The 25,672-nt window shown below is 44.1% G+C and overlaps 1 protein-coding gene across 11 annotated transcripts in view; it reads left to right on the plus strand.

Annotated features, from left to right (window-relative positions):
• Window positions 1-25,672, plus strand: part of MYOCD (myocardin) — a 306,487-nt gene that overhangs the window by 162,580 nt on the left and 118,235 nt on the right. For 5 of the 11 annotated variants that reach the window (XM_053288181.1, XM_053288193.1, XM_053288187.1 and 2 more), the window contains exon 2: window positions 4,067-4,304. The exons of 1 other annotated variant lie outside the window; for it this stretch is intronic. In XM_053288181.1, coding sequence (XP_053144156.1) covers window positions 4,154-4,304 — 151 coding nt within the window. In that variant the 5' untranslated portion in view covers window positions 4,067-4,153. Of the gene's footprint in view, window positions 1-1,258; window positions 1,359-4,066; window positions 4,305-20,526; window positions 20,612-25,672 lie in introns of those variants that run through there. 5 more of the 11 variants (XM_053288183.1, XM_053288184.1, XM_053288207.1 and 2 more) reach the window with 3 other exon arrangements.

Genomic DNA, 25,672 nt, shown 5'->3' on the forward strand with positions numbered 1-25,672 from the left:
TCACAAAATAATATATGCCACAGAGGAAACCATTTATTGCCATTTGTTGCACCTAGGATTGCCACATGTCCAGAATTGGCCTGGACAGTCCAGGAATTGGATGTCCAGGATGTAGAAAAGTGTCATACTGGATATGAAATGTCCAGGAATTTAAGCAGGAAAGTTGCTTTAATAAATGTTACACTTCTTTTCCTGGTGCTTCTTTCCAGGCATTGTACTTATGTAGTATCAGTGTGTAAAAACCCCCTATTCTTACGCTTTCACCAGTTCTGCTGAATGGCTAGTTTGGATCTTTCTGTATGGCTCAGTAAACCCTCTCCCCTCCATCCTGGATCATCCTCAGAGTTAACAAGTGGGCCTCTGGGTTTAGCTGTGAAGTATATGGACAGAGAGAGCTTCCTTTTCTCTAGTGGCCATGTTGGAGGTTGCACTTCTCAATATAACACTCATTGCCTGAAGCAGTGCCTGCCGTTTTGTGAGGGCTTTTCTTAGCTAACGGGAAGTATTTCCTGTGTGGAATAGCAGGAAGAAACGCAAGGAGCAACAGGTGGTAAAACACAACAGTCTGTTATATTAGAACCTGGAAAATGAAGCTCTGCAGAAGCTTCACCCCCAACTCCGGTTCCCCAAACGATATGAGTTCCTAACCCTCTCCTGTGCAAAGAATGCTATAGGGGGAAATGTGGAAAACAGCTGCCAAGCTCCGCTGCTGAGCACTCTTTCCAATCCCAGGCAAAATTAGGGGTTTAAGCCTTGTGCCTGCCCCCCCCCGGCCACTTGATGGCTGTGTCCAGGAATTCTCTCCGGTGAATGTGGCAACCCTACCTACACCCCTATGCGTACTGCTTTCTAGGCAGCTACCTTGCTCACCCACCTCTTGTCCAAGTTCTGCAAGAAGCATTCCCTCCTGTACGTGAGAGAACAGAGTCTTTATTTCTTCTAAGATGTTGCCAGTGCCAATGTTGCACATGGACAACTTAAAGGCTGCTTCTTGCATGTGTGTTATATTACTTGGGCATGAGTACTATGGCAGCTATAGCCCTGTTCTCTTGATTGCAAAGAGGGGGCACTCAGTGCATGAAAGTGAGAACAGGGTCACAGTGCAGGCCTCACCGCTGAGAGGAGGCTCCTCAGTAAGGGCAGGTGGGGGCACTGCCCCTGCCATCCGCACCAAACACACCATCTAAGTGCTCCCTGACACTGCAGAATGATTTTCTCTCTCTTGCTTTCTCTCCCTCTTCTCTCTCTCCCTCTCCAGACCCCTCTTGATTTCTGAAGGAGTGGACACTTACAGTGCTTTCCAGCAAAGGGCTTCCTTTGTCTCCTTGTCTGGTGCTTTTCAAAGGGATGTGTCTCAGGTAGGGCATCTCTTGCAACACCCTACACTGCAGTACAGAAGAGCCACTGCCTGTTTAGCATAATTAGGGCCCCCCAGCCAATCAGGATGGGCCCGTTTTATTGTTCTAAGGGTTTCAGCTCGCAATGCCCACAAGCAGTCAGAGGTCAGAAGAGCTGATGAGCAGCGATTCTGCCCAGTTGCCCGCACCAAGCAGGCTACATGGTGTCCAGTCTCTGAGATCATCTGATATCCCGTGAAGCAAATTGTCATTCAGCCGTGCAACTCAGTGACTCTGGGCCAGTCGCATCTCTCTCAGCCTAATCTACCTCACAGGGCGACTGTGAGGATAAACATAACCAGGTACACAGCTCTGGCTTCTGTGAGAGGAGGAGAGGGGGCCCCAGTCCCAGCTAGAGAAGCAGCAATAGGCAGGAATGGTGATGATGACACCTCTCACTGGCTGCTTCTTCACCATCTTCACTTCCTCCTTATTCTTGTGGAGTAGTTGTGGTTCTTCTGCTGGCCTCTGTGATGGAAGAAGGGGCCCAGATCCAGCTGGAGAAGCAGCAGGCAGTAGAGATGGTATGATGACACTTCGCCTGGCTCCTTCTCCTTCTTTCTTTTCTCCTAGGGGGACAAGTGGATAAGTTGAGATTAAGCCAGTTGAGTTTTCTAACATACCTCCTTGATCTTGTCAGGAGGTAGGTGGGGAATGGCAGATTCAGGAGAGCAAAACCACACAAACAGCCATTTCACACAATGATAAGAAATGGGCCTCAACAATGTTTTCTCATTACCACCAAAAGCCATATTATTCTGTCCTGACATAATGGACAGGGAAGGGTACAGTGCTAGGCAAACTGGAGAGAACCAGGTTCAAATCCTACTCAGTCATAAAACTTAGAGGGTGACTTTGGGCCAGTCTCTATCTCACCTACCTCACAGGGTTGTTGTGCTTTTAAAAGGGGAAACCACATACACCACCTGAACTCCTTTTGGTACAGCAGGATAAAAGTAGAATATAGTTCTTTTATTTTGTAGGGATAGCCATTCTGCTGTTTTGCATTGCTGTATGTTGTGTTTTCAAGGGAAGCAAAAACTTCCAGTGTTCAACTAATCAAAAACAAACAAACAAACAAACAAACAAAACCGCCACCCAATTATTTATGACATGGTAAAGAAGTAGAAAGAGAGAGCTTTGCTGCTCTTTGCAACTTTAAAATCTGGGCTGTGAGTGGGGAACACACAGGCAATGAATATATTTTAATACATTTTTTGGAAGCTGTGACATTCACAAAATGGTATGGATGTGGTGGAGGAGGCAGGACTAACAATGTCAAGGACAGTATTCAATAAGAAGTATTACATTTCCTCAGGTACCATCCTGGAAAATGTACTATCTCCACAAAAGGAGTGCAGTCCTAAGGGAAGATGTGTGGAACATATACAACAAAGGAGTAACAAATATGTATGCAATGGGTTAAAAACTCTTTGTCTAGATTGGCCATAGAAGTCTAGGAGCAGAATGTACAGGGAATCTAGAGAATGCCAGGTCACAGTAGCGATACCAGGTTTGTGGGGGCCATTGGTAAAGTTTCTTGGTGGGCCTCTTTAATGGCAATGAGGAAGTAGGGCTGCCATGCTGGCAGTCACCATCTTTCGCTCCCACAATGCAGTGCTCCTACCCCAGCTGTTAGTCAGGGGTTAGCCAACTCAGGACAGGGGTTGGCCAACTCAGGTCACCATCTTTCGCTCCCACAATGCAATGCTCCTACCCCAGCTGTTAGTCAGGGGTTGGCCAACTCAGGCATTAGCCTATGACTGGTCCCTGAGGCCCTGGTGAAAAAGAGATTTTCAGCAGCATGGCTGCTGAAGAATGCTCCAAATCATTGCCACTGCTGCCACTAAGATAACTGCCCTCACAAGGGGTTGGTAGTAGCGGCAGCAGCCAGCTTGGCCGTAGTGGCAGCAGCAGTGGTTTGGCATGCTTCTTGGCAGCTGCACTGGTGGCCACCATCTCTATTTCATCAGGGCCACAAGGGTTGGTCGCAGGCCCTTGACCAGGGTCCAAGCTGACCAACCCCTGACGTTGGCCCTGGTAGGACAGGAGATTTGGCTTTGCTGAATGAAGATCCGCAACAAACTAAACCTATACACTTATTTTCCCCCCTCAGAATTCTGCAATTTCTCAGGTATTTCTCAATATTCTGCAATTTGAGCTTTACTTTTTAAAATCTCAATGTTGGTAGTAAACTTCAGGGGGGAAATGAATTTTGGTAGGTATACATTTTTTTTTTTGTTTAATTCATGTTTGTTGTTTAGTGCCATGGTTTATAACAGACAGAGGTAGTAATACATGTTGGTCATTGAATGGTCTCCTCACCAAATTCAAGTGAGAAAACAGAGAGGTCAAATGGCAAACTGGCTCCTAGTTAAGGCAGAATTACTGTTTGTAGCAAGTTCTGGTCCGCAAAGACAGTTATAGAGAGATCTGGCAATATAATATTGCTGAATCTAAGCTAGCAGGGGGAGGGAGGGGACAACATTCTCCACTGACCAACTGACATTGAAACAAATGAAGTCACATTGTGTGCAAATCTAGCCTCAGGAAACTCACATATTCCAAGACCTGGAATAAGTAGCAATTACTGTGTCCCCAAGGCAAATATCTTGTGTTTTCCTTCCTTTAGTGCCATGTCAGGTGATTTATGACTTGTCTGCTTACAGCTTTTCATTGGAATCCTGGTCTTTGGGAAGCACTGAAATTTCAAAGTAGAGGACCAGGAGTTTGGCAAAGTCCCTTCAGGCTTGGTGATGAATGGTGTGACTAAACAGGAGCCTTCAGACCAGAAGAATGCACCCAATGGAAATGCAGGAGAAGTGTTCCACAGTGTTCCCAAAGAAACGAGAGACCTAAGCATCCAGTCATGTGTCCAGGTCTCTTCATTTGCTGAGAGGAGGAATGGTGAGTCTCATTTCTAACGGAGCAATTGGAGAGAAAGGAAGTGTAAACAGCATGGCAGACATCCAAGGAGGAGGGTAGAATGATTATTTTGACTGACTAATTGATGATACAGTTTTTACACCGCATTTCATAAGGCATCCCAAGGTGGTTTCCAAAAAGTTAAAATACAATAAAACTCCATAAAAATCACATTTTAAAACTATTAAGTAGAACACAGGGCCCATTACGAGTCCTTAAGGCACTTGTAATGAACACAACATGAGGAGTAAAATGTTATTTCAGGATATGCAGAATTGGTTGCCATTTGACATTATCCTCTGGATGATTCCTTTTTGAGAAGCAAAACTACCATATTTACCTGAATCCAAGACAAGGTTTTTTCCTAGTTCTTGCTTGTTAAATATGGGGGTGCGGGAGTTGTCTTAGAATCAGAGTCCTCTTTCTTTTGAGTTAAGACAGGTATAACCTGTATTTCACCTCTATTTTTAAAGCATCATCTTACATTCAGAGTTGCCTTCTATTTGGGTAAATACAGTATGTGTTGAGAGGTGGAAGTGGTTGTTACATCCAGCATGCCCTGTCTTGTGAATTCAGATGAGAACAGAGTGCAGGACTGCAGAACTGTCTGGCTCTGGCCGCATTCAGACGTAACATGAAAGCAGAGGTTGATGAACCCGCGGTTTCAATTTTAAACTGTAAATTGCATCACAGACATTCATTCAACTGCAGTCCAGCAACCTCTGGTTCTAAGAGAGGGGAGCCCCCTCTGCTGTTCGGTTGCTGAGGCTGATCCCAGCAAGCTCTATGGCTGGACTGTGGGCATAGCATCAGCATGTCAGCTGAGCAGCTGTGATTGGCTATGATCTTGAAGAGGGCATGCCAAGTGCAATTGTGCATTTTCAGAGCATCTGCCCATCCTCAGCAGTGATGGCACTGCTCCCCTCCTAAGACCCCTGCACCAAAATACTCCTTCACAAGCATGATTTCAGGGGTTGTGGACACCATTTCCCCATTACTCAGGAAAGGTAAAATGAAGAGTTCCTCAGAGGGAATATGTATATGAGGGAAGGCAAAGGATCTGGGGTGGGGGGTTCCATCCTGCTGTGAGCTAGGATGTTCTTGCAAGGGACCACCAAGGGCAAAACAGTGCATGCAAACTAAACCACACTCCTGCTCCCCTAAGCTTGCTGCAATATATTCCTCTCATGAGAGGGTTGTCTACTGGGGAGACCATGGGGTTGTAAACTCTAAGTCATTGGACTGCACACTCATGAATTGAGTTAACCCGACAAAGGGCCCTCTGCTTGTGTGGGGCCCCTGCTCTCCATTTAAAAGATTGAACTTTTGCACTGCAACCCCTCTCCCCTGGGAAGCCTTGCACACACCGAAAGGAGATTTTGACGCTCCATGTGTCAGAAACTGGCTGCATGCGAAAGCAGGGGTAACACTGGGTGTTGGTCGGACCTGTACTGCCTTCCAAAATTCCCAGGTTCGGACCAGGGTTGCGTTGTATGTGGATCTTCCACTGCAGGGATTCTCAGGAGAGAGGAGCCCCAATTTCCCAGGAGAGTGGGGGTTGCTGTTTCAGGGCACAAGCAAGGGCGCACATGTCCACATAGGCAGACAAGCTGGCAGGGGGCATGCTTTGACAGCTACTTGGCGGTTGGTGGGGTATTTGTCCTCATGGCTGTCCTCCGTAGAGCAATTTGCTCGATGTAGAGCCCCAGTGGCCTGACACTCTCGTGAGAGAGCGGTTCGTGGCAGAAGGTTGGAGGCAGTGGCAGTGATCATAAACTAAGCAGCAGCTGGGTTAGGGGGATTTCCCTCCTCCCTCATTAAAGACCTGGGTCCAGCTGCTTGGGAGGAGGGAGCCCTGCGGTCCAGCTGCTGCTTAGCACAGGATCCGTGCCAGGGCCTCCCTCTAGCCTTGTTTTTAACTCACACACGATCAGAAAGTGGGAGTGCCCACAGCTCCCAAACTTGGATAGGAGGCTTCTCCTACCCAATCCATAACTGTGAGAATGAGCTATGATGTTACAGTGGTGTGGTTGCTGCTTCTCCATGGCTCCATCCCATGTCACTTCAGCAGTAAGAGAACTGGGGTGGAGGCATCATGTGTGAGGGACTGAGAACCTAGTTTCTTCACATGCGAGGGTGTCCTTGTACTGCCCCCGGTGATGATGCTGGTATGGGAAGTGGCCTTGTAAGTGGTCCCTCCCGTGGGATTGCCCGCTTGACCACATCAATAGAATGATGTCGGCAGCAAACACCAGGGAGTGGCTTCTACCACACTAAGATATCATAAGGATGTGACCTTGTGATGCCACTGGGTGGTCCAAGTCAATACCTTTAGTTTAGTCTGCCTCACAAGATTGTTGTCATGCTAAAGTGATTCTCTGTGCTCTTTAGCGGAAGAGCAGGATGGTGAAATAGCTCCCCTCCTCCTGCAACTACCAGTTCTCTGGCTTGCTGAATGAAAGTCAAAGGAATTAGAAGTATCTATCTGCAGGGCTGGCTCCAGCTTGCAGGGTCCCTTGGCAAACTGCCCTGCATGGTCAAACTGCCTTCCTATCCGGGTGGTCCCCAAGACAGTTGCTCTGCCGCCACACAAAGGTGGTCTTGAGGATCAGCAGTGGGCCCTGCTGAAGGCTTTGGGCCCTTTGCAGCTGTCCATTAATGGCAACCCCTGACCCTGGCCCTGTCCATCCGATTTGAGTTAATGTAATATGCGGAAAGGTTGCATATTTTCAAGGACTTTGTGCCTAAGTAGTAGATTGGATCACAGTTTATTACACAAATGGAGTTTTTTTATTGCTCAGCTTTGTTGAGATGCCAGTTGGGACAAAGAACACAATGTGCCTCGTGGTCCCTATCAAGGAGAATTAAAAAGCATTAAGTTCTGCTTAAATGATGAAGCGTTGGGGAAAGTTGTAATTAAATCCAGAGGGAACGTGCTGGACTTGCTGGGTCTTTCAGTCTATAGCTGTGCTGGAAAAGTCTTATAAGTTAATCAATAGAACAATGGCACAGATGAGTGAGTCCAAAGCAATAATGTATGACAATAACCAGGGAGTGCATAGGGATTTGATCCTAGGAGGCTTCAAGCAAAAGCTTGAGCCCCAAGAGGGTCACTCCCTTGGGAAGCAGCCTATGTTGCGTGCATATGTTTCAGTTTAATTCTATATTGCAGTGAAGAGTGTGCTTATTACATTATTATCTTGTCCCGAGATCGCTTTAGCTCTTGTTCCACGTAACCAGGTAGCAGGTGTACATACAGGGAGATTTTCCGCGTTAGCTTGGGAGCTCAGATCAAATAAATATTGCAAACAATGTATTGAACTCAGGTGACAGCTAATCCCTTGATGAGATATCATCCCGCAGCCTTGAACTTTGCAGCCGGGACTTTAATGCCACTTAAATCAGAATGTAAGAACTAAAAGAATTCCGGGAATGTGGTGATATAAATTGTATTTTTAGAGCTGTGAATGACTTGTGAGAGCGAAACGGCACGGTGACTAAAGATAGCACAAGTCAGTTTTTCCATGATTTATCGCAAGAACTTTCACCCTAAGTAAAAGTCATTGAATGTTGCGATAGCAGCACATACAGGCTGGCAAGATTTCAAACCAACTCATTCATCGCATATTTTGTCACAGGGAAACATTTCCATAACATACGAGAACTCCAAACAGCATTTCATCTGTATACAAGTACCACTCTTGGGTGCATAACTTAGAAACGTCATTTCAGCTATTAAGTGGCTCATGGTGCTCCAGAATAAGTCTCTGTACAAAAGACTTAAGGAGCATTCCCCTTCTCAGTTCAAAACTATGCACCTCTGGTTTAAAGATGTTCTTGCATCCTATCATGAACTGGCAGAGCTCGGATGTCCTATTCAGAAGACGAGAGACCCTTCCTCCAAAACATCTACCAGGACTGGAGGCAGTCTTGTTTGTGCCTTCAAAGTGCCTACCTTAGTAGATCCTGAATCACTGTGTGCTCTGCCGCATGAAAGAGAGAGATCTAGCATGTGGCTGCAAGCAGTGGATGACATCCAGTGCAAGGATGGTGTGCTGGTGCTATGGAGTGGGTGGGTTCAGAGATATCCCCTTTCCTCTGAAACCCACAGTTCCCTGAGGGTTATGTAGCCAGTCGGGGAGTGACAGAGGCAGTGGGCTGCGGTGGGTCTGTTGCTTTTATCTCCGGCTTGTGAGCTTCCCAGAGGTATCTATTTGACCACTGTGGGAAACAGGCCTTGGGCCTGATCTAGCAGGGCTGCTCTTAAGTTTTTAATAGATCCAGAAATTGGTTGCGAATTTATTTTGAATACACCCTTATTGAGTCCTGAATGCTGTGTGATCTGTCACAAGGGTGGCTCCAGGGAGGGGGCGAGGGTGACAAGCGCCCCCTCAAACCAGTAATTTGGCCTCTCACCTGCCCCCATTTCTGTTTCAGAAATCTAATGTGTAGGACACAGCTCACCAACCCATACATGCATTTTGCCCCTTCTATGCCACCTTTTACTGGTGCTGCCACTGTACATAAGGAATTCCCCCCACCTTGGCTGCCCCAGCATTTCCTTTGTGCAGAAAACTTGAGGGTTGCCCATGCATCTTAAAGAGTTATTATGATTTCTCAGTCCTTCTGCCTCATTAAAACAGCCTCTTTTGCCCAATGCCTTTCCTTTTTGAAATTCCCATCTCAGAACACCAGTGTGTTCATTACCATTTTCTGCTGCTGAACTGAGGTGCCAAACCACCTTCTCTTGCCTTCTCCACACCTTCTTGTATACCTTTTATAGATCTTAGCCCTGAGGTCTTGATTATTTGTCCTTCCTTCATAATCATGCCTGTGGTTCAGCAAGAAAATATGGAAGTAATTGCATTAAGTATGGTTTTATTTTGTGAGCTTAGACAAGGGACATCTCTTATTGTCCTTATGTACCATGACTGTTTGTCTTCTCCCTGATAGCCTTTGGCATTTCTTTCCTGAGTGCACTTTTTTTGAGTGGACTTTGAGTGATTTGGAGAATTGTGTCACGTGTAGGTCTAACATTCCTCTCTTCATCTGTTATTCTATCTTGACTGCTGGCACAGTAGTATACTAATTGCTGGGTGTGACACATCCCCATTCATATCAAACAGTCTTGTTTCTAATTAAGAAATGGACACCACAGAGAATTGCCTAAATGGATGTGCACATATGTTTATTCAGCAAATAAATAACGCAACTAGGCATCATAATAATGCAACAAAGGGCATCATTTCAGATATCATTGATGGGGTGGTGAATATTCACAATTAGTATTTCCTGTAACAGAGATTCTCAGATGTCATTGACTACAACTCCCATCATTCCCAGGCAATGGCCTTTGGCTAATGAGAGTTATAGTCAGCACAGGAGCACAAGTGGCTGCCTTATACTGAGTCAGACCATTGGTCCATTTAGCTCAGTACTGTCTACCCAGACTGGCAGCGGTTTCTCCAAAGTTACAAGCAGGAGTCTCTCTCGGCCCTATCTTGGAGATGCCAGGGAGGGAACTTGGAACCTCCTGCATGCAAGCATTCAGATGCTCTTCCCAGAGTGGGCCCATCCCCAATGGGGAATCTCTTACAGCGTGCACACGTCTCCCATTCAGATGCAAACCAGGGGAGACCCTGCTTAGCAAAGAGGACAATCTGGGGATCCATGTTACAGGAAACACTGTTCACTGCTGTGTTTAAAGGCCTTTTCTTTGATATATATGTAACATTAAATTGCAAAAGAAGTGTATATTAAAAATGGTTATTGGGGTCACTATGGCCCACTATGATGGCCGGTCACTGCTCCTGTGTTTCCAGCAGCCAGAGCCAGTCATCTGAATCAGCCAGTGCCATGTAAACAATTGGAGGAGGGAGACAGAAGAACTGACTCGTTACTTTCAGTGCTTTCTTTGTGCCCCACTCTTGCTGGCCAGGATGAGCTCCTCACCTCTGTGTTCTGGCCTAAAAAGACACTAGCAGAGGACATGCTCCATCAGAGCTCAGAGACCTGTGCCAGAAGCAGTGAATGGCCCCAGTGACATAGTGCACAGTGACAGCCATGAAGCCCCAGGCGACTTACGATTTGCCATGGTTAATCGTTTTTTCTCCCCTAGATTCCTTATGTGAGTACGACGAGCGTAGCTGCTCTCCACCCCACTTAAGAGCCCTGCACATGTTGTTCTGCAGGCTGTGCTTGCAAGCCGCCAAGTCAGCTTTCAAAAAGGCTTGTGGTTACTAACAAGGATGTTAATAAAGCGGGAAGAATCATAATAATAGCGCAAACATGACAGATCCCTTCCTGATGGATACATACATCTCATAAACATCATTGTCGCCGCAGTGTTCACGCCAGAATTCCTGAAGGTGTTTTCAAATGAAGTGCAGCCTTATTGCTGAGGTTACTGGGGGCTGAAAGAGCAACACCCATCTGTTTGCAATTGTAGAGCTGTTTGCAAGAGCACACGAGGTGGCTCTTTGGGTCACTTGCTGCTTCTACTGGAGTAGAAATAACTGCATCCTCCTCATGTAACAAATAGCTCCAGCGCTTAATATCTGAAATGGGAGGTGCTTTAAGTATCATTCTCTGACCTGGAAACATTCCCCTTGTGAGTGAAGAAAAGACACTCTATACATGCTCATCTCTACTCTGGTTTACTGTCACTTCAGATTCCAGGGCTGAACTCTTATCACTGAAAACAGATTCTGGAGCTGAACTTTGGTTCAGATTAGGTCATAGAGGTTCCCCCCTCCTGCCCCATTCTAATAGTTGCGTTTTAGCATAATCTTCGTTAATGTACTTTATTGGATATTTACTACTGCTAAGCTGAGATTTGACCATTATGCTAAGTATGCAGTTGATCACAGCCCTAACCAAACTGCTACAGCCAGTTATCTGAAAGTATATAATTATGGAGAATGCACCTACCTCTCCAGTTTTCTGCTTTGGAATCCTTTAGAATTCCACATAGTTTAAGTAGATGTTGCCTTAACACTTAACAGTGGAATCCCTACACTCTCTGGGTGCTTGCACATGATTAGAAGGGGGTGGTTTGAGACCTGGAAGAGTACTTACCCCATATTGGGCAGATGAGCAAAGCCTCCATTGGGCTCTGCAACCCCTCCTTGCAAACGAGTACCATAGCAGTGAGCTTGGATTAGGGAAGTCCCCTGGGAATTGGGAGAACCTTCCCACAAAGCACCATGTGGCCAGAAGCTGGAAACCCCATGGCGTCAGCAGCCATGCTCTGATTGGCCACAAGGGGGCAGGAGGCAGTCTCAGCCTTATTCAAGCCATTGCTAGCATGGGACCGGAGAGCATGCAGTGCAGAGCGGCACATTCACAGCTAGCAGCCCTTGAGCCACAGCACTCTCACACAAACATGGTGGCCAGCTGCCAGGACCTGAAAACAACAGGAAAAGCGGACACACAATCAACAAGCTTAGATATTGGAGCGCTTCACTAATCTGGGTTAAGAGCAAGAGTTACAAACAGGGTTACCCAGATTCAGACTACCAGGGCTTGGTGCATTTACCATGGTTCACATGTGCACACAACCCTAAATTAGAGGCAGATAACCCAGATTTAGCTGCTTGTGTGAAGAGGTTTTCTGAATCATTGCAGATTTCAGGTGTGGAAGATTTTCAGGTGTAGAAGTAGCAAAATGGAGAGCAGTGCTGCTGCATTTTCTTTGTAAATCAGGGTGTCTGCCCCAGTACCCATTTTTCCAATTACCTGAGTGTAGATCTATGCAAGAATGTGGTGCAAAAGTCAGGGAAAGTGGTGCATAAAGTGCAGCACAGGAGCATGTGTCCTTTTATTTATCCCTGGTTATGGCAGTACAGGAGGACCTCAATATTCATTGGGGTTCTGTTCCCGGCTGCAACTGCAGATACGGAAACTGCAAATGTTGTGTCATTGGGGGACTATGGGATCGTGGGGGTTAGGTTCCCGGTTGTCGGGAAAATCATCAAAAATTACCGAAAATCAGCCAGATTTTGGGGGAAATGCGGAGGGAAGCTGCCTATCATGCATTGCTGCTCCCCCGAGTCGTGTTGTGCCCCAGAATGCCTACAAATAGGCCAAAAATCACCAGATTTTCCTTTCCTTTAAAAAAAACAGAGCCATTTTGGGGCTCTAAAACACAAAATGGCGGCCGGAAATGACCTCCACGGTCATTTTCGGCCACCCCGACCCACAGATACTTGATGTCAATGTGTTTTTTCTTCTCCCCCCCCCATGTACACCGAGGTCGGGTGTCTTTTACCTGACCATGGATATGTGAATCTGCAGATAACAAATCCACAGATATCAAGGCCTTCCTGTATATGGAGCTCATGCCAGGACCGAGTAAGGCAGCGATTCAGTTCATGTTCTCCCACTGAGCTCTATGCAAAGCAAGGAATTGCAGGGAGATAAACCTTACCTAGGAACATAGGAAGCAGCCTTATAGTGAGTCAGATCATTGGTCAAACTAGCTCAGTGTAGTCTACAGTGAATGTCAGTGGCTGACCAAGGTTTCAGGCAGGAGACTCTCCCAGCCCTACCTAGAGATGCCAGGGAGTGAACCTGAAACCTTCTGCATGCAAGCAGATGCTCTACCAATGAGCTACAACCTCATTCTCTAAGAGGAACATCTTGCAGTAGATAATGCTTATATTTAGTCACACGTCCAAATGCAAAGCAGGGTGGACCCTGCTTAGCAAAGTGGGCAGTTCATGCTTGCACAAGTCCAGCTGTTCTCCTAAATAAACAGATAGAAAGCTAGACAGACCTGCAGGATCTATGAATCTAAAACTTTAAATTAGTAGATCATGTGATGACCCTAAGCCTTTCCTTGTCCTTTAATCTGAGCAGTTAAGCAGATCTGGTGTGCTCAGACAGAGAATATTAGATCTGGATTGTCAAACAGATCAGTGGGCCAGCAGCAACCAGACAGCCCAGGACAGATTTAAGAGAATTTGGGGGGGCCCAGGTGATATGGAGGGCCTGGACTTCGGCGCGGAAGTCCAGGGGTAAGAGCGCCTCTGTCTGAGTGTCTTTGTCCTTGTAGTTCAGGGACCATAGAAATATCAGCCCATATATTACTTTACTGTAATTTTTACAGGGACATCGTCATGTCTCTATTTTACCTTTTTAAACAAAATTACCGGGTTGTTCAAATTCCTTCTATTTAAGTTACTTGCCGTCTGACCTGAATGATAGGATCTCTTCCAGCATAGCCAAGTTTTGCATTATTGCAAATAGAGTTTGCCACGAGGTGACCTCTATTCCTATGTAATGGTGGTCATTACATTGTTATGTTATTATTGTATGTTTTAATCCTGTGTTGTGAGCTGCCCAGAGAACAATTTGTTATGGGGAGGCTAACAAAAAAAATTATTTATTTTTTAAATTATTATTTATTTTTTAAATTATTAATATTATTATACTGTTTACACACAGTCTACCAGATGTTATTGACTGGATTTGGTACTTTAATTATTGGGCCCTTTCCAAGGGTCTAGGATAAAAGAAGAAAAATGAAAGATAGCATTGTAGTATTTGTGCTGTCCCGAGGAGTGTGGCCTTCTGTAGTTGATGTGTTGTAATTTTATCGATGCCCAAGTTGTCAAGATGGTGTTCAGGTTATTTTGGTACTGCATCAATGGCACCAACTACTATTGGCACCACTATTGTTTTCTTTTTCCGCTCAATTTCAATCTGAAGGTCCTTGTATTTAGTTATTTTTTGGGGTTTTTTGCCAAGTCATCTATCCCTTGGGATTGCAATATCAATTATCAGAACCTGATTCTTCTCAATGACTGTCAAATCTGGCATATTGTGCGCTAAATGCCTATCAGTTTGTATTCGAAAATCCCAAAGGATTTTTGCCTCCTCGTTTTCTGTGACCTTCTCAGTCGGATGATTCCACCAATTCTTGCTTGCTGGCAATTTGTAAATCTTGCAAAAGTCCCAGTGGATCATCACAGCAACTGTATTGTGTCTTTCCTTATAATCAGTCTATGTGATGGTTATTAATCCCATACCCATGGTGAGAAGAAGAAAAACAAATTCTATACCAGATCGTTGTCACCCGTGTCAACAAGGGGCGCATCAAGTGCTAGAGTACCTGGGCACTTGTTGAAAAATGGGTTACAGGACTCAGGATCTTCAGCTGAGCAACCAGGGCTGGAGACTGTAGAGCTACTGGAAGAACAAACTCATCATCATCATCATCATATCTCTGATCATAATCTCTGGATGATGATGATAGTTGTGATGATCTTGTGTGTTCTTTTTTGTATGCTACCTATTTGCTAGAACCTCACTTGAATTTTGGCTGGCCAAAGCCACCCAGCCTTGTTTTATCTCTTTTTGCCCTTCTTTATGGTGCTGACCCTGATACCTCTGACCTAGTCAAGCTTCAGTGTCTGACCTTGTCTAGTAAAGAACTGTGCATGGCCCTGATCCCATCAGCTGTGAGCAAACAGTGGGAAATGTGTCTCTCCATATTTGCCCAGCTTAATGCACATGAAGCATCATATGGTTGTTATTAAGAATAAGATATTATGCTAAGTGGGCAAACTGTGTGACTTGTATAGCAGTCAAAGCTTGCAAAGTAGCCAAGCGATGACATTAATCTCTTTAGTAACTGCGAGGCATTTGGCTTGTTGCATTTGGGCATAAATAGCCACTCTATTCTCCATTTTGCCTTGCTACTCCATTTTGTCCCAGGACTCCCCCTCCCACACAAAATGAGCTTTTTATTTTTCCTGATCAGAGAGCTCTTCTTCTTTCTCATTCTTATAGATGGGTGCATTCCTTTGCACTCTTAGCAATTGCAAATCAAGCAAACTGGGCCAAAAAGAGTGTGCTTCTGCTATCAAATGTCAAAATACAATCACCCTGGCAAGCCTCCGGCAGAGCATTAAAAATAGCTTACTAAGTTACACTGTGAAAATCACTAATATAACAAGACTTGTGTGTCTGATCCTATTAATGGGGGGAAACTAATATGATGATTTCATGCAATACCGATGGAAATCAATAAAGGGATATTTTGGGGGTAAGAAAGCACGCAATTCTATTATTTAAGGCATTTTGTACAAAAAGTTAGAAAATAACATTTAACTTGCATGTCTCTTGTCCAATTCAATAAAAGTTATTTTGCATTATCAAGGCTTTTGCTCCAGTTAAACTAAAATGAGGCGTCAGAGCAGTTGGATTTTGGGGCTCATCCAGTCAAGCCGAAAAGTCAGTTCCAAGGAGATGAAAGATGTTCTCCAGCTATCATCTTAAAGTATTTAATTGTAGAGAGTGTATCTACCTATCAGTACCTCGGTGAATGCATTCTGTGCTCAGGCAACAGAACGAACTAAGAGTAAGGATCTGGTGGAGGGAAGCTACAGAGGACAAAGAGTAGGAGCAAAACCAGTCATGTGTGTATTGAGCATCAAACTTCTCAATAATCTGTGTCAAGAAAACACACAAACTAGGCAAATTTGTTTATGGCTTTGTTTGTGTTTGTTTAATTTATTTTGCTTCCAAAAATCACAAACTCACATCTACAATTAAAAAAAGCACTGGTGATGTTAGTGCAGAGCTTCCTATCGAGCCTTCTTAACATCTTCTTGTAAGTTCCTCTAGCACCTTCCTAAGCTCTTCCCTAGTGCAGAGCTTTCTACAGAGCCTTCTTAACAGTTCTAGATAAATTATCTTGCCAGAAAGTGAGAGGGATAAGGGACACCCCCCTGATAGCAAAGTGGACTGACCGGATGTTCTTCTGGTCACCTGACAGGGTGAGTAAGGCATGATTCAAGATACAGCAGAAGTATAAAATTGTACATAGTGTTGTTACACTGAAAGGAGGCCTTCTCTCTTATGAACAGCTCTGCCCTTTGGGATTGAGTTCTCTCTATTCAGGAAATAATGTCTTGTGGAGAGCGGGGGCAGAATACAGCTTTTTCAGGTATAGGTTCGCAGCTATGGACTGCCACCCAAGAAGAATTCCTAGCTGTGTCCTTGTACTGCTTTAGGAGGGTCCTGCAGAATAACTCTTAATAACTCTTGAGGGTTCCTAAGACTTAGTATGGATGGATACTTGTGGATGGATAGTACGGATGGTCATTATGTGGGTGAATAGTTACTTCAGGCTGGCTAAGGCTGATTTGGCTCATGTTTTCTGCTTTATTCTGTTGGACAGTCTGTTAACTATTTCCCCCTTGTAAACTGCATTGATTGCACTAGCTAAAGCACAAATTATAAGTAAAATAAATAGTTAGGTGTGAGAAGAAAAAAGGGGGTAAGAGGAGACCATAGGCTTGGGGATGAGAAATGCGAGGGACTAAGGGAGAAACCCAGAATGAGGTGGGATGCCAGGAGGTATCTGTGGTTGAGCCCACATGCCTTAAGTTTTCTGTTGCGTCTTCCAGATGTGATGTATGAGAAGGTTTCCCTGAGGCAGTACAAGGCCCCTACAGAAGACAGACACATGGGTGAACCTGTTGCACGACTTTCACCTAACGTCTGCAAAATGAGAAATTGAGCTGTGTGTCGAGTGAATGAATGTTTCAGAAAGGTACAAAATTAACCAGCTCCCTGGCTGGGGTGGATTTGCATGCCTGGAAACACCTCTTAGAGACGAGGGGACTTGCTGCTCCCTTGTTCCATCTCTTCCCTATACATCTCTCTTGGCTTTAATCATTGACACAGGCAAGGATGACTTGTAGGTTTTTACTTCTCCAACAAATCAACCTTCTGTTGAGTGATCTAGCTCCAGCCCACTGGAGTAAGAGATGGGCACAAAGCTATCTGATTCTAGCAGAACAAAACAAATATTCTGGCCTTGCAATCTCCTGACCATATATAGACTTAACAAGCCTTTTGGATGATATGGCTGATATCTCTGATCAGTACAGAGCAATTAGTTATGAAATGTCTGTGCCTCCAAAGGGTGGTTTAAAAGGACATGTTTTAACCATGGTTTTCTTCTGTGTGCTTGTATGTGCAGCTCAGTTCACAGGGTTCTTTATATTGACACTGAAAGCAGGCTCATTGTAACTGAGCAGTGTTTAGAAACAATTGGATCTGCACAGAAGGAGCAGAACTCTCCTTTCAAATCTGACAGCTGCAAATACACACACACACACACACACACACACACACACACACACACACACGGTGAGCCTAGTGAGTGGGTGCTATGTTCACTACTGTATGAATTGCTACAGTAAAAGTGCCAGTTTCCATTTCAAAGTGATAAGTTATATCCTTAATATAATTGTGGTGGGAGTTTCTTAGCTATTTTGGAAATGAATGTAGTTTTTTTACAGGATCACATGTTTGAAATAAATCTATTTGAATGCAACTTCCTAGGTCTAGAATGACCTAGCATGAATGCATTTTTTAATTTGGTGCCCAGAATATTTGTTTATTTGGGCTACTCAGTGTCGGCCCTCCAGCTATTTTTGGACTACAGCTCCCAGCATCCCCAGTTACTGGTCAGTAGTCAGGGATGATGGGAGTTGTAGGCCAACATCTGCAAGAGGGCTGAAGTCGAGAAGCCCTGGACTAGAGGTTCATTTCTAGGCTTGTTGCATTTTGCCAACCCCTGTTCAAGACCAGATCTCTGGCTATAAGATCACAATCTACTTTTTCTTCAGCCAAACGAGGTTTGAAAACAGCTCTGTGAAAAACAATAATGCAAAGCTTTTCACATCCAGTAGGATGTGGAGTGGCTTAAATAACCTGATTGCTGCTATACCCTGTTTTGTAAAGAGTCAAAAAGTTTGCCACTGCATCAATTTTTTTTCTATGTTAAGCATTTTAAATTTAGAATATACCTTTTAGCCCTTCCAGAGACTTATCCTTATATGTTGTAGGAAAACACTGATTCTGGGAAATAATGGCATCAGAATTCCCTGGAAATTGAATTCAGAAGAACAGTGTGGGAATGCAGCTGAACAGAGAAAGTGAAAGCAAGGCATCAAGGGTCAACACATGCTTTGTTACTGGGAATGATGTGCAACCTTAAAGCAAGAAAGCAATCAAAGTACAGTTATAGGTACAGGAATATGCAGTTTGGAACTACATGTTGAATGTCTGAGAACAAGCATATGATGACAGAGCCACACCCTGAATCAAAAGAGACTGTCTCTTGACTTTGGTGAATATCTAATTTTGCAGTTGCTTTCATTGATCAACATCAAGGCTAACCTTCCACCAATGCAGCAGGATTTTTTCTCGCATGGGGGAGAGTGATTTTTGGAGATCTCTTCCTTCTGCAACCACCTGTGCCCCCTGAAACTATGTCCCCCGCGGGCAGGGGGACCTTTAGGCAGATAGTTTTGAGAAACAGAAGTGGTTGCAGAGGGAAGATCTCCAAAATGCCCTCTTCACCCCCACCCCCACCCCCACACAATGGAAATTCTGCTGCATCATTTGCTGAGGCAAACTGTTGTTTGCCACACTCAAAAACAATAAAAGCAAAGTATGGATCAGACAACAGCAGGGATCCTGTTGCTACTTTTTGTTTGTTTGATTAACAGCTGTTTTCTTTGGACTGTCTTGGAAGCTTAGAGTGCTGGACTAGGACCGGGGAGACCCGAGTTCAAATCCGCATTCAGCCATGAAACTAGCTGGGTGACTCTGGGCCAGTCACTTCTCTCTCAGCCTAACCTACTTCACAGGGTTGTTGTGAAAGAGAAACTCAAGTATGTAGTACACTGCTCTGGGCTTCTTGGAGGAAGAGCGGGATATAAATGTAATACTACTACTACTACTACTAATAGTAATAATAATGTAGACCTGCCTACATTATCTCATGGATAATTTAAGATTGTGCTATATGTGGATTAGGAGTGTATCCCTGGAGCAGAGCCAATAGGAAACAGTGTCCAGGAAGTATGTGCGTTCTGTAAGATTATCCTCTGATGAATGCTCTTGCAGGCGGGGACCTGGTCAGTGAATGCCAGAAAGGGATGGTGTGGACAGTTTACAAGTTGTTTGCCAGGAAATGACCGGTGAAAGTAGATCATTTTCAGATGTCAGTGGAGTCTGCAGACAGAGTATATCATTTAGGGAGCAGCACGAAGTGCCCGTTCAATATGTTTACTCTAAATCACTGTCTGCTGCTCTATTTACACTTTCTCTAATGGCTTTTGAGCTCATAACAGAGAGTGTAGATTGTTGGCTCAATATTTTTGCATACCATCCAGAAACAAACTTCTCATTTGAAACTAAAGGGGATTTTAGGGGCATCAGCAATGTACTCAGGTACAGATAACAAAGCTTTTTAAAAACGTGATGTACTGCATCAACTAGGAAGTGTGCCTTTATGCTTCAAGAGCAGTTTTTCTGTCTGAAATATAGGTTAGCAGGGTCTCAGTTATTGCTCGTTCCCTCTTCCATGTGTTCTTCCTTCGTAATTAGTTCAGGAGTGACTTTAGAACAGTTAGTTGCCAGGGGTGTGTGGCAAAAATGGCAAAGAATGTTATTAGGGAAGCGAGGATTTTGCTATACATTATATACTTATAGAGGCCGGGTAATTAATGTTAATAGTTTATTTACCTTATTAATGAAGCTTGCTTGACACTTTCAAACTTATTCAGGAAATGGGCTAGATTCCTCTCAGAAAATACTGAGCTGGCTCTCACGATCAGTGATACCCGGTTTGCAAGAGTGAGCAGGGCGGGAGCCCTGGGCGGCCGGATTGCCGGCTCCGTGATGGAGCCAGCAGAGGCTCAGGGAAGCTCCAGCATGCCCTGCGCGAGCGTGCAGGGCATGCTGGTGAGACCCCTGGAGCTGGGAGGTGGCTTTTTGCCTCCCCTCTGGGGGTCTCCCCATGAGGAGCCGCACCGTGGCTACTCACGATAAAAAAAAACACCGCAAAAGAGCAAGCGCTCTGCAAACCCAGTTTTAGGGGTGAGCTACTTGAGCGGGTTACCTGGTGGTTCTCACGATTGCAGAAAATCGGGCTAACGGAGGCTAGCCTGATTTTCTGCAATCATATGAATAGCCCCATCGTCTTTTTAGAGTAGGCCAAACCTTCCAGTCTGCTTTCCAGGCTCGTTTTAGTCTTCCTGTTCAAGAAAGCCCATGTGCCAGGCAATGACTGGGGTGGGGAGAGAGGTCAGTACCAAGCTAGCTGAAATCTGCAGGGGAGATGACCCCCCCCCCCGCTGCACACATGCTCTCACCCAGCTCAGTTCCTGGCCAAGAAGGAAGAGAAGGGATTGGCCTGGGCTGGAGGAGCCTCCTACCTACCTGTCTGCATTAGCTCCTGCTGCTTGTTCTGGGATAGAGGAGTGAGTGAATGAGACTTCTGCTGTTTAGAGACTTTTAAAAATAATATAGACTATAAAACCATAATATACCATGACTGTATTATCTGATACATTGGTGTAAAGTTCCAGTCTGGTGGATGGAGGAGCAGAAAATATTTTGGAGGGAGTGGCCACTACCTCTTGCTACCCCTTGGAGTCATCCCTGGTATGGATGTGTGTATTTTGTACTTGGGTAGCCATACCCAAGTATAGAATGTTTTAATACAGATAGCCCCCTACTGAGATGGGTGTCTGCTAGACTTTGCGCAAATTCTGAGAGAGAGAGAGAGAGAGAGAGAGAGAGAGAGAGAGAGAGAGAGAGAGAGAGATTATATGTGTGTGTGTGCGTGCGTGTGCGTGTGTGTGAAACAAAGAGTGAAACAAAGAGTTTAATGTGTATACACACACACACACACACACGTACATACACATCTTTGTTTTATAGGAAGCATTCTGTTCCTGTGCACGTTAATTATGATGTGTAAATAAGTTAATATGGAGGAGGCTGTTGGTTTTAATGCTTACAATTGAATTGATTGCAATGGGAAGAAATTTTCCTCAGAGCTGATGCTTTTGTGACTTGGCTGTTTGGCGACTCAGCAAAGAATTGGATGTTAATCTTCTATTTCTTAGGGAAATGTTTTATTTTGTTCATGTTTAATGTATGTATAACTGTTGTATTTCAGATATTTTGTCTAATGCCTCATGAAGATTAGCTATCAGTGCGATGTCACACTAACAATTTACATTTTCATTGATTTGTAGCAGCCACAATAGTCTGAATGATATGATTATGTCCATATGTTCAATACATTCATAATAGACACTGCAGAATGGGTGGTGTTTAGTAGGCTTCTTCTTAGGGGGAAAAATGGAGCAGGGCTATCTTTATTGATATTCTGCTTGGATGAAACCTAATGTGAGCAATCTGGCTCAGGAATCTTATTCTTATCATATAAAGGACCTGTAGTCTGAAGTATCCTGAAGATACCTGCCAGATTGAGTCTGGCTAGGCAAATTAAAAACATTGATTGGTGGGAAAGCTTTTGATGTCACAATAGCTCTATCATAGAGTGGCTTGAGACAGACATTGGTGTGTCTCCTCCTTTCACTTTTCCTATTACTGTCCATAGCAGAAGGCATAAGGAACATCTAGGAACATTGTGTACCTTGTTGAAGCTGCATGGAGAGAAGACATTTTGCGAATGTAGCCTCCTATAACTCCATGGAAATTTGAGAGGGACCTCTCTTTGTTTCACACTGGAAGTCTGGAATTGTCATTCTTTGTTCACTCACTGTTTACAAAAAATCCAGACAATGTCATTGTCAGTCCATTGCATTCAAATGCTTTCTGGGTGGTCCTCCATCTTTTCAGACCTGTTTTAGGGTAACTTTCAAAAATGCAGTGGATGGTGTAGTGCTAGAGAGGCTTTTCAGGATTACTGTGTCTTTAATGAAAAGCTTACTGCTTGCAGCTTCTGCCTCTTATTGCTGTTTCTTAGCCAAGGCAGTGGGATTACTGACAAATAATCTCCTAATTGCCTCTTGAATATCCTCTCTTAATTGCCCCTTGGTGTCAGTTCCTTTATTGACATTAAAGGTAAAGTTGTGCCGTCAAGTCAGTGTCGACTCCTGGCGGACACAGGCCCCTGTGGTTGTCTTTGGTAGAATACAGGAGGGGTTTACCATTGCCTCCTCCTGCACAGTATGAGATGATGCCTTTCAGTATCTTCCTATATCGCTGCTGCCCGGTATAGGTGTTTCCCATTCCCATAGCCTGGGAAACATACCAGTGAGGATTCAAATTGACAACCTCTTGCTCCCTAGGCAAGTTACTTCCCCGCTGTGCCATTAGATGGCTGGTTTATTGACATTAAGGAGGCTTTAATTATGGATTTCCTCTTATTCCTTTCATTTTTTTTAGCACTATTCCATGAAATAACTGTGACCGCTTTTTCTATTTCTTATGCTAATATTCCACAGGAAGATTTTAGTTGACTTGCTGTGTCTACAGAAGCATTTTTATTTGTGTCTCTAAATTAAACTCTGTTTCCTTCTGTTTGCTAAACCTCTGAAGAGAGGTTATGTACTTATCAAGTGCTTCCTGGTCTTGACAGCCAGCATTTCAGAAATGAAATCTCTCACAAGCTGACAAGAAAATGTGTGCAAGGTTCTTTTAAACATGTTTTTGGAGTTTGCTTTTCTCCTTCTTTTCTCCCCTTTATTTCTAATCATTAACTTAAGATGCTCAGGCCCAATAAACAGGGAAGATATATGTGTTTTATGCTAAGAAACCTGAAAAGTTGCAAAAAGCTTTGTTTAATGAAGAATTTTTCATTTAATATTACAGCAGAGGCCAAAAACCAAAATTCTTTCCCAGAGCATGGCCCCTTGATAGTTTTGTATAGAAGGCAACCACAAAACTTTGGAATCTCAATGGAATTTCACATCAAGCCAGCAGAAGAGGATACTTAGTTTTAAAACAAAAACAAAAAAAAGTGGTGGCTTGATATAGTGTACCATGTGTCAAGGTTACAGGTTTTATGTTAACAAAATTGGTAAGATCAAGTATGATCAACCAACAATGACCTGCAAAAGACTGGCAGTGTCAGTTCTGCTTTACCAATCCTCACTGCCTCCCTCTAGTGGTGGAGGTGATGTGCTCAGACAGTCATCCTGCAGAGCATCTGATGTGGGGACAGAGTACTGCCACACTGAATTATTCACATTAATTTTCTCAAATATATATGTGATGTTCTAAACTTAGATGTGCATATGGTTATCTGAATTATGGGGAAAGTGAACTGCTCCCCAAAACATGCTATAGATGTATGCATTATCATAGTGCATCTGTTGTAATCCTATTCGAATCAAGGAATTATTTCAACATGCAGCATCCTACAAGAAACAGCACAATCAACAGTAGCAAATTGCTGTACTGAGCAGGGGGTTGGACTAGAAGATGGCCAAGTTCCTGTCTAACTTTACAATTCTATGATACTTGAAAAGAATCCATGAGTAAAGCCAAATTCCATATGGATTTTTTGTTAATATAGATACTGGGCTACATTCTGCACAGTCCCCCGTCAATGGTGGCGACCCCCAGGGCTGCTGTGCAACTTCAAAGGCAGCCCTGATGATGTCATGATAGGCTGCTGCAGAATGCCTTTAAAGTGCTTCATACAGCAGCACAGCACTCCTTTCCATTGGTAAAGGCATTCTTCAGTAACTCCTTTGCTACACTATGGGCACTGCCTTTGAAGCCACTGGGAGGGCTGTGCAAAATCTAGGTCACTATTTATATTGTAGCGACTATCTGTTGGGGGCAGTTGTAAATTTGGTGGTTCCTTGGTATAGGAATTCTGAGACGACCCCTTAGGGACAGAAAAGTGATTTTTGTCTAGTTTTGCTTTCCATGTTTGTTGTTGATAACTTTAGTCTGTCAAGGCAGAAGCCAGGAGAGGCCCTACTTCTAGTTACAATAAAGCTCTCACCCTCTTATTCCACAGTATGACAGATAACAAGAGGACTTAGCATGGTTGGATAACGTCTTGATGGGTTATCTCATCTTTCTTGTCCGGTTGCTTTGGATAAGGCAGTTCTGTCCGGCAGAAATGTATAGCTCCCGGGGTTTTACGTCCTGGCTGCCACTGATTACTGCAGAATTGGCCCACTCTGATACTTGCCAGGGATCTCCCTGATACCCCTTCTCCCTCCCAAGTGCAGTGCTTTGGAAACACGTTCTTAAATGGTGAGGGCTCAGTCAAGTCCTCTTGGCCATTTTGCAGGACAGAAACTATTTGAAATGTGTATGCTACATAATGTTACTTAAAATAGCCTATAACAAGTGAGGAGGTGGGGAGATTAATGGCTTAAAACAAAATAATGAAAAGGTCGCTCAGACCGTAATGGTCAAACCCTCCCTGTGCTGTCTCATACCCATATCATTTCTGTTTGATGGTGACTCAGACAATGATCCCTGGCATTTATCGTTCTTTTAGACTTGATGAAAAATTGATTGACTCCTTTTGCCCAAGAAGTTGCATTAAATAAGAAATAAAATGTTGTTTATGGGCAACGTTGCCTTCTCGTAATCAGAAAGGGACAGTTGTATAAGAACAGGGCATCAGTTTTTAATACTGCAAAGTACCTGCATATTTGACATGGCAAGCTGCAGTCTTTGGTAGTTATCCTCTCTGGAATGATTCCTGGAGTTAAACAGAAACAGCAGGGCACAGCTTCCCTTGTTCCCACCTCTACCCAGCCTCCAGTAATGCCTGGGAGCTCTGAATGAGAGAGATTAGTAACAAGGGGTTCTGACTGAGCAAGTGTTCACAAGGGCCCTTAAAAGATGGACGGCTGGCTTCAAAACCCTTTGCCAGTTAACTGTTCCTTGAGGGAGATGGGTGATTTAATTACTCATTTCCTTTCATAGCCAGAGCAATTGCTCATGCATTTATTTCAGTTTATTTTTTGTTATCTCATTTTGCTATAACAAAAATTAAAATAAAGAAATGAATGAACAATGACTCTGGCTATAAAGAGGAAATAAATAATGAAAATTCCCTCTTCTCCCCAGCATGAAACAGGAAGGAACTAATTAAAGGTGGTGGTAGTACTACTACTAGTAGTGAAAATATGTATATACTGCTTTTCAGCAAAAGTTTTCAATGCAGTTTATGTAGTAAAAGGCAGGGTTTCTCCCTCACTCCAAACAAAGTGCTGACTGAGAGCAGATTAGGGACATGCATACGCCCTTTGTGCTCCTGGCCACACACCCTGCATTGGCATGCATGTGACCCAACATGGGGCATAGCTGGTGGTTAGGAGGGCCTATGTGGCTGGTGAGAGGTATATGAGCAGTATATGACAGTTTTCCATGTTCCTATGTTCCTATGAGGAAATAGTTTCCTGTTCCAAAAGGCTTCACAAGCTTAACACACACTTACAAACACCACACCAGCTTCTGGAGAGACACAAAGTTGGGCTGGGATTTCCTGGAAGGTGTGAGCTCTTTTATACATATTATTGTCTCGCGGATTT

Source organism: Hemicordylus capensis, chromosome 2 (assembly GCF_027244095.1).
Source record: "Hemicordylus capensis ecotype Gifberg chromosome 2, rHemCap1.1.pri, whole genome shotgun sequence".
In the NCBI taxonomy this organism is placed as follows: Eukaryota; Metazoa; Chordata; class Lepidosauria; order Squamata; family Cordylidae; genus Hemicordylus; species Hemicordylus capensis.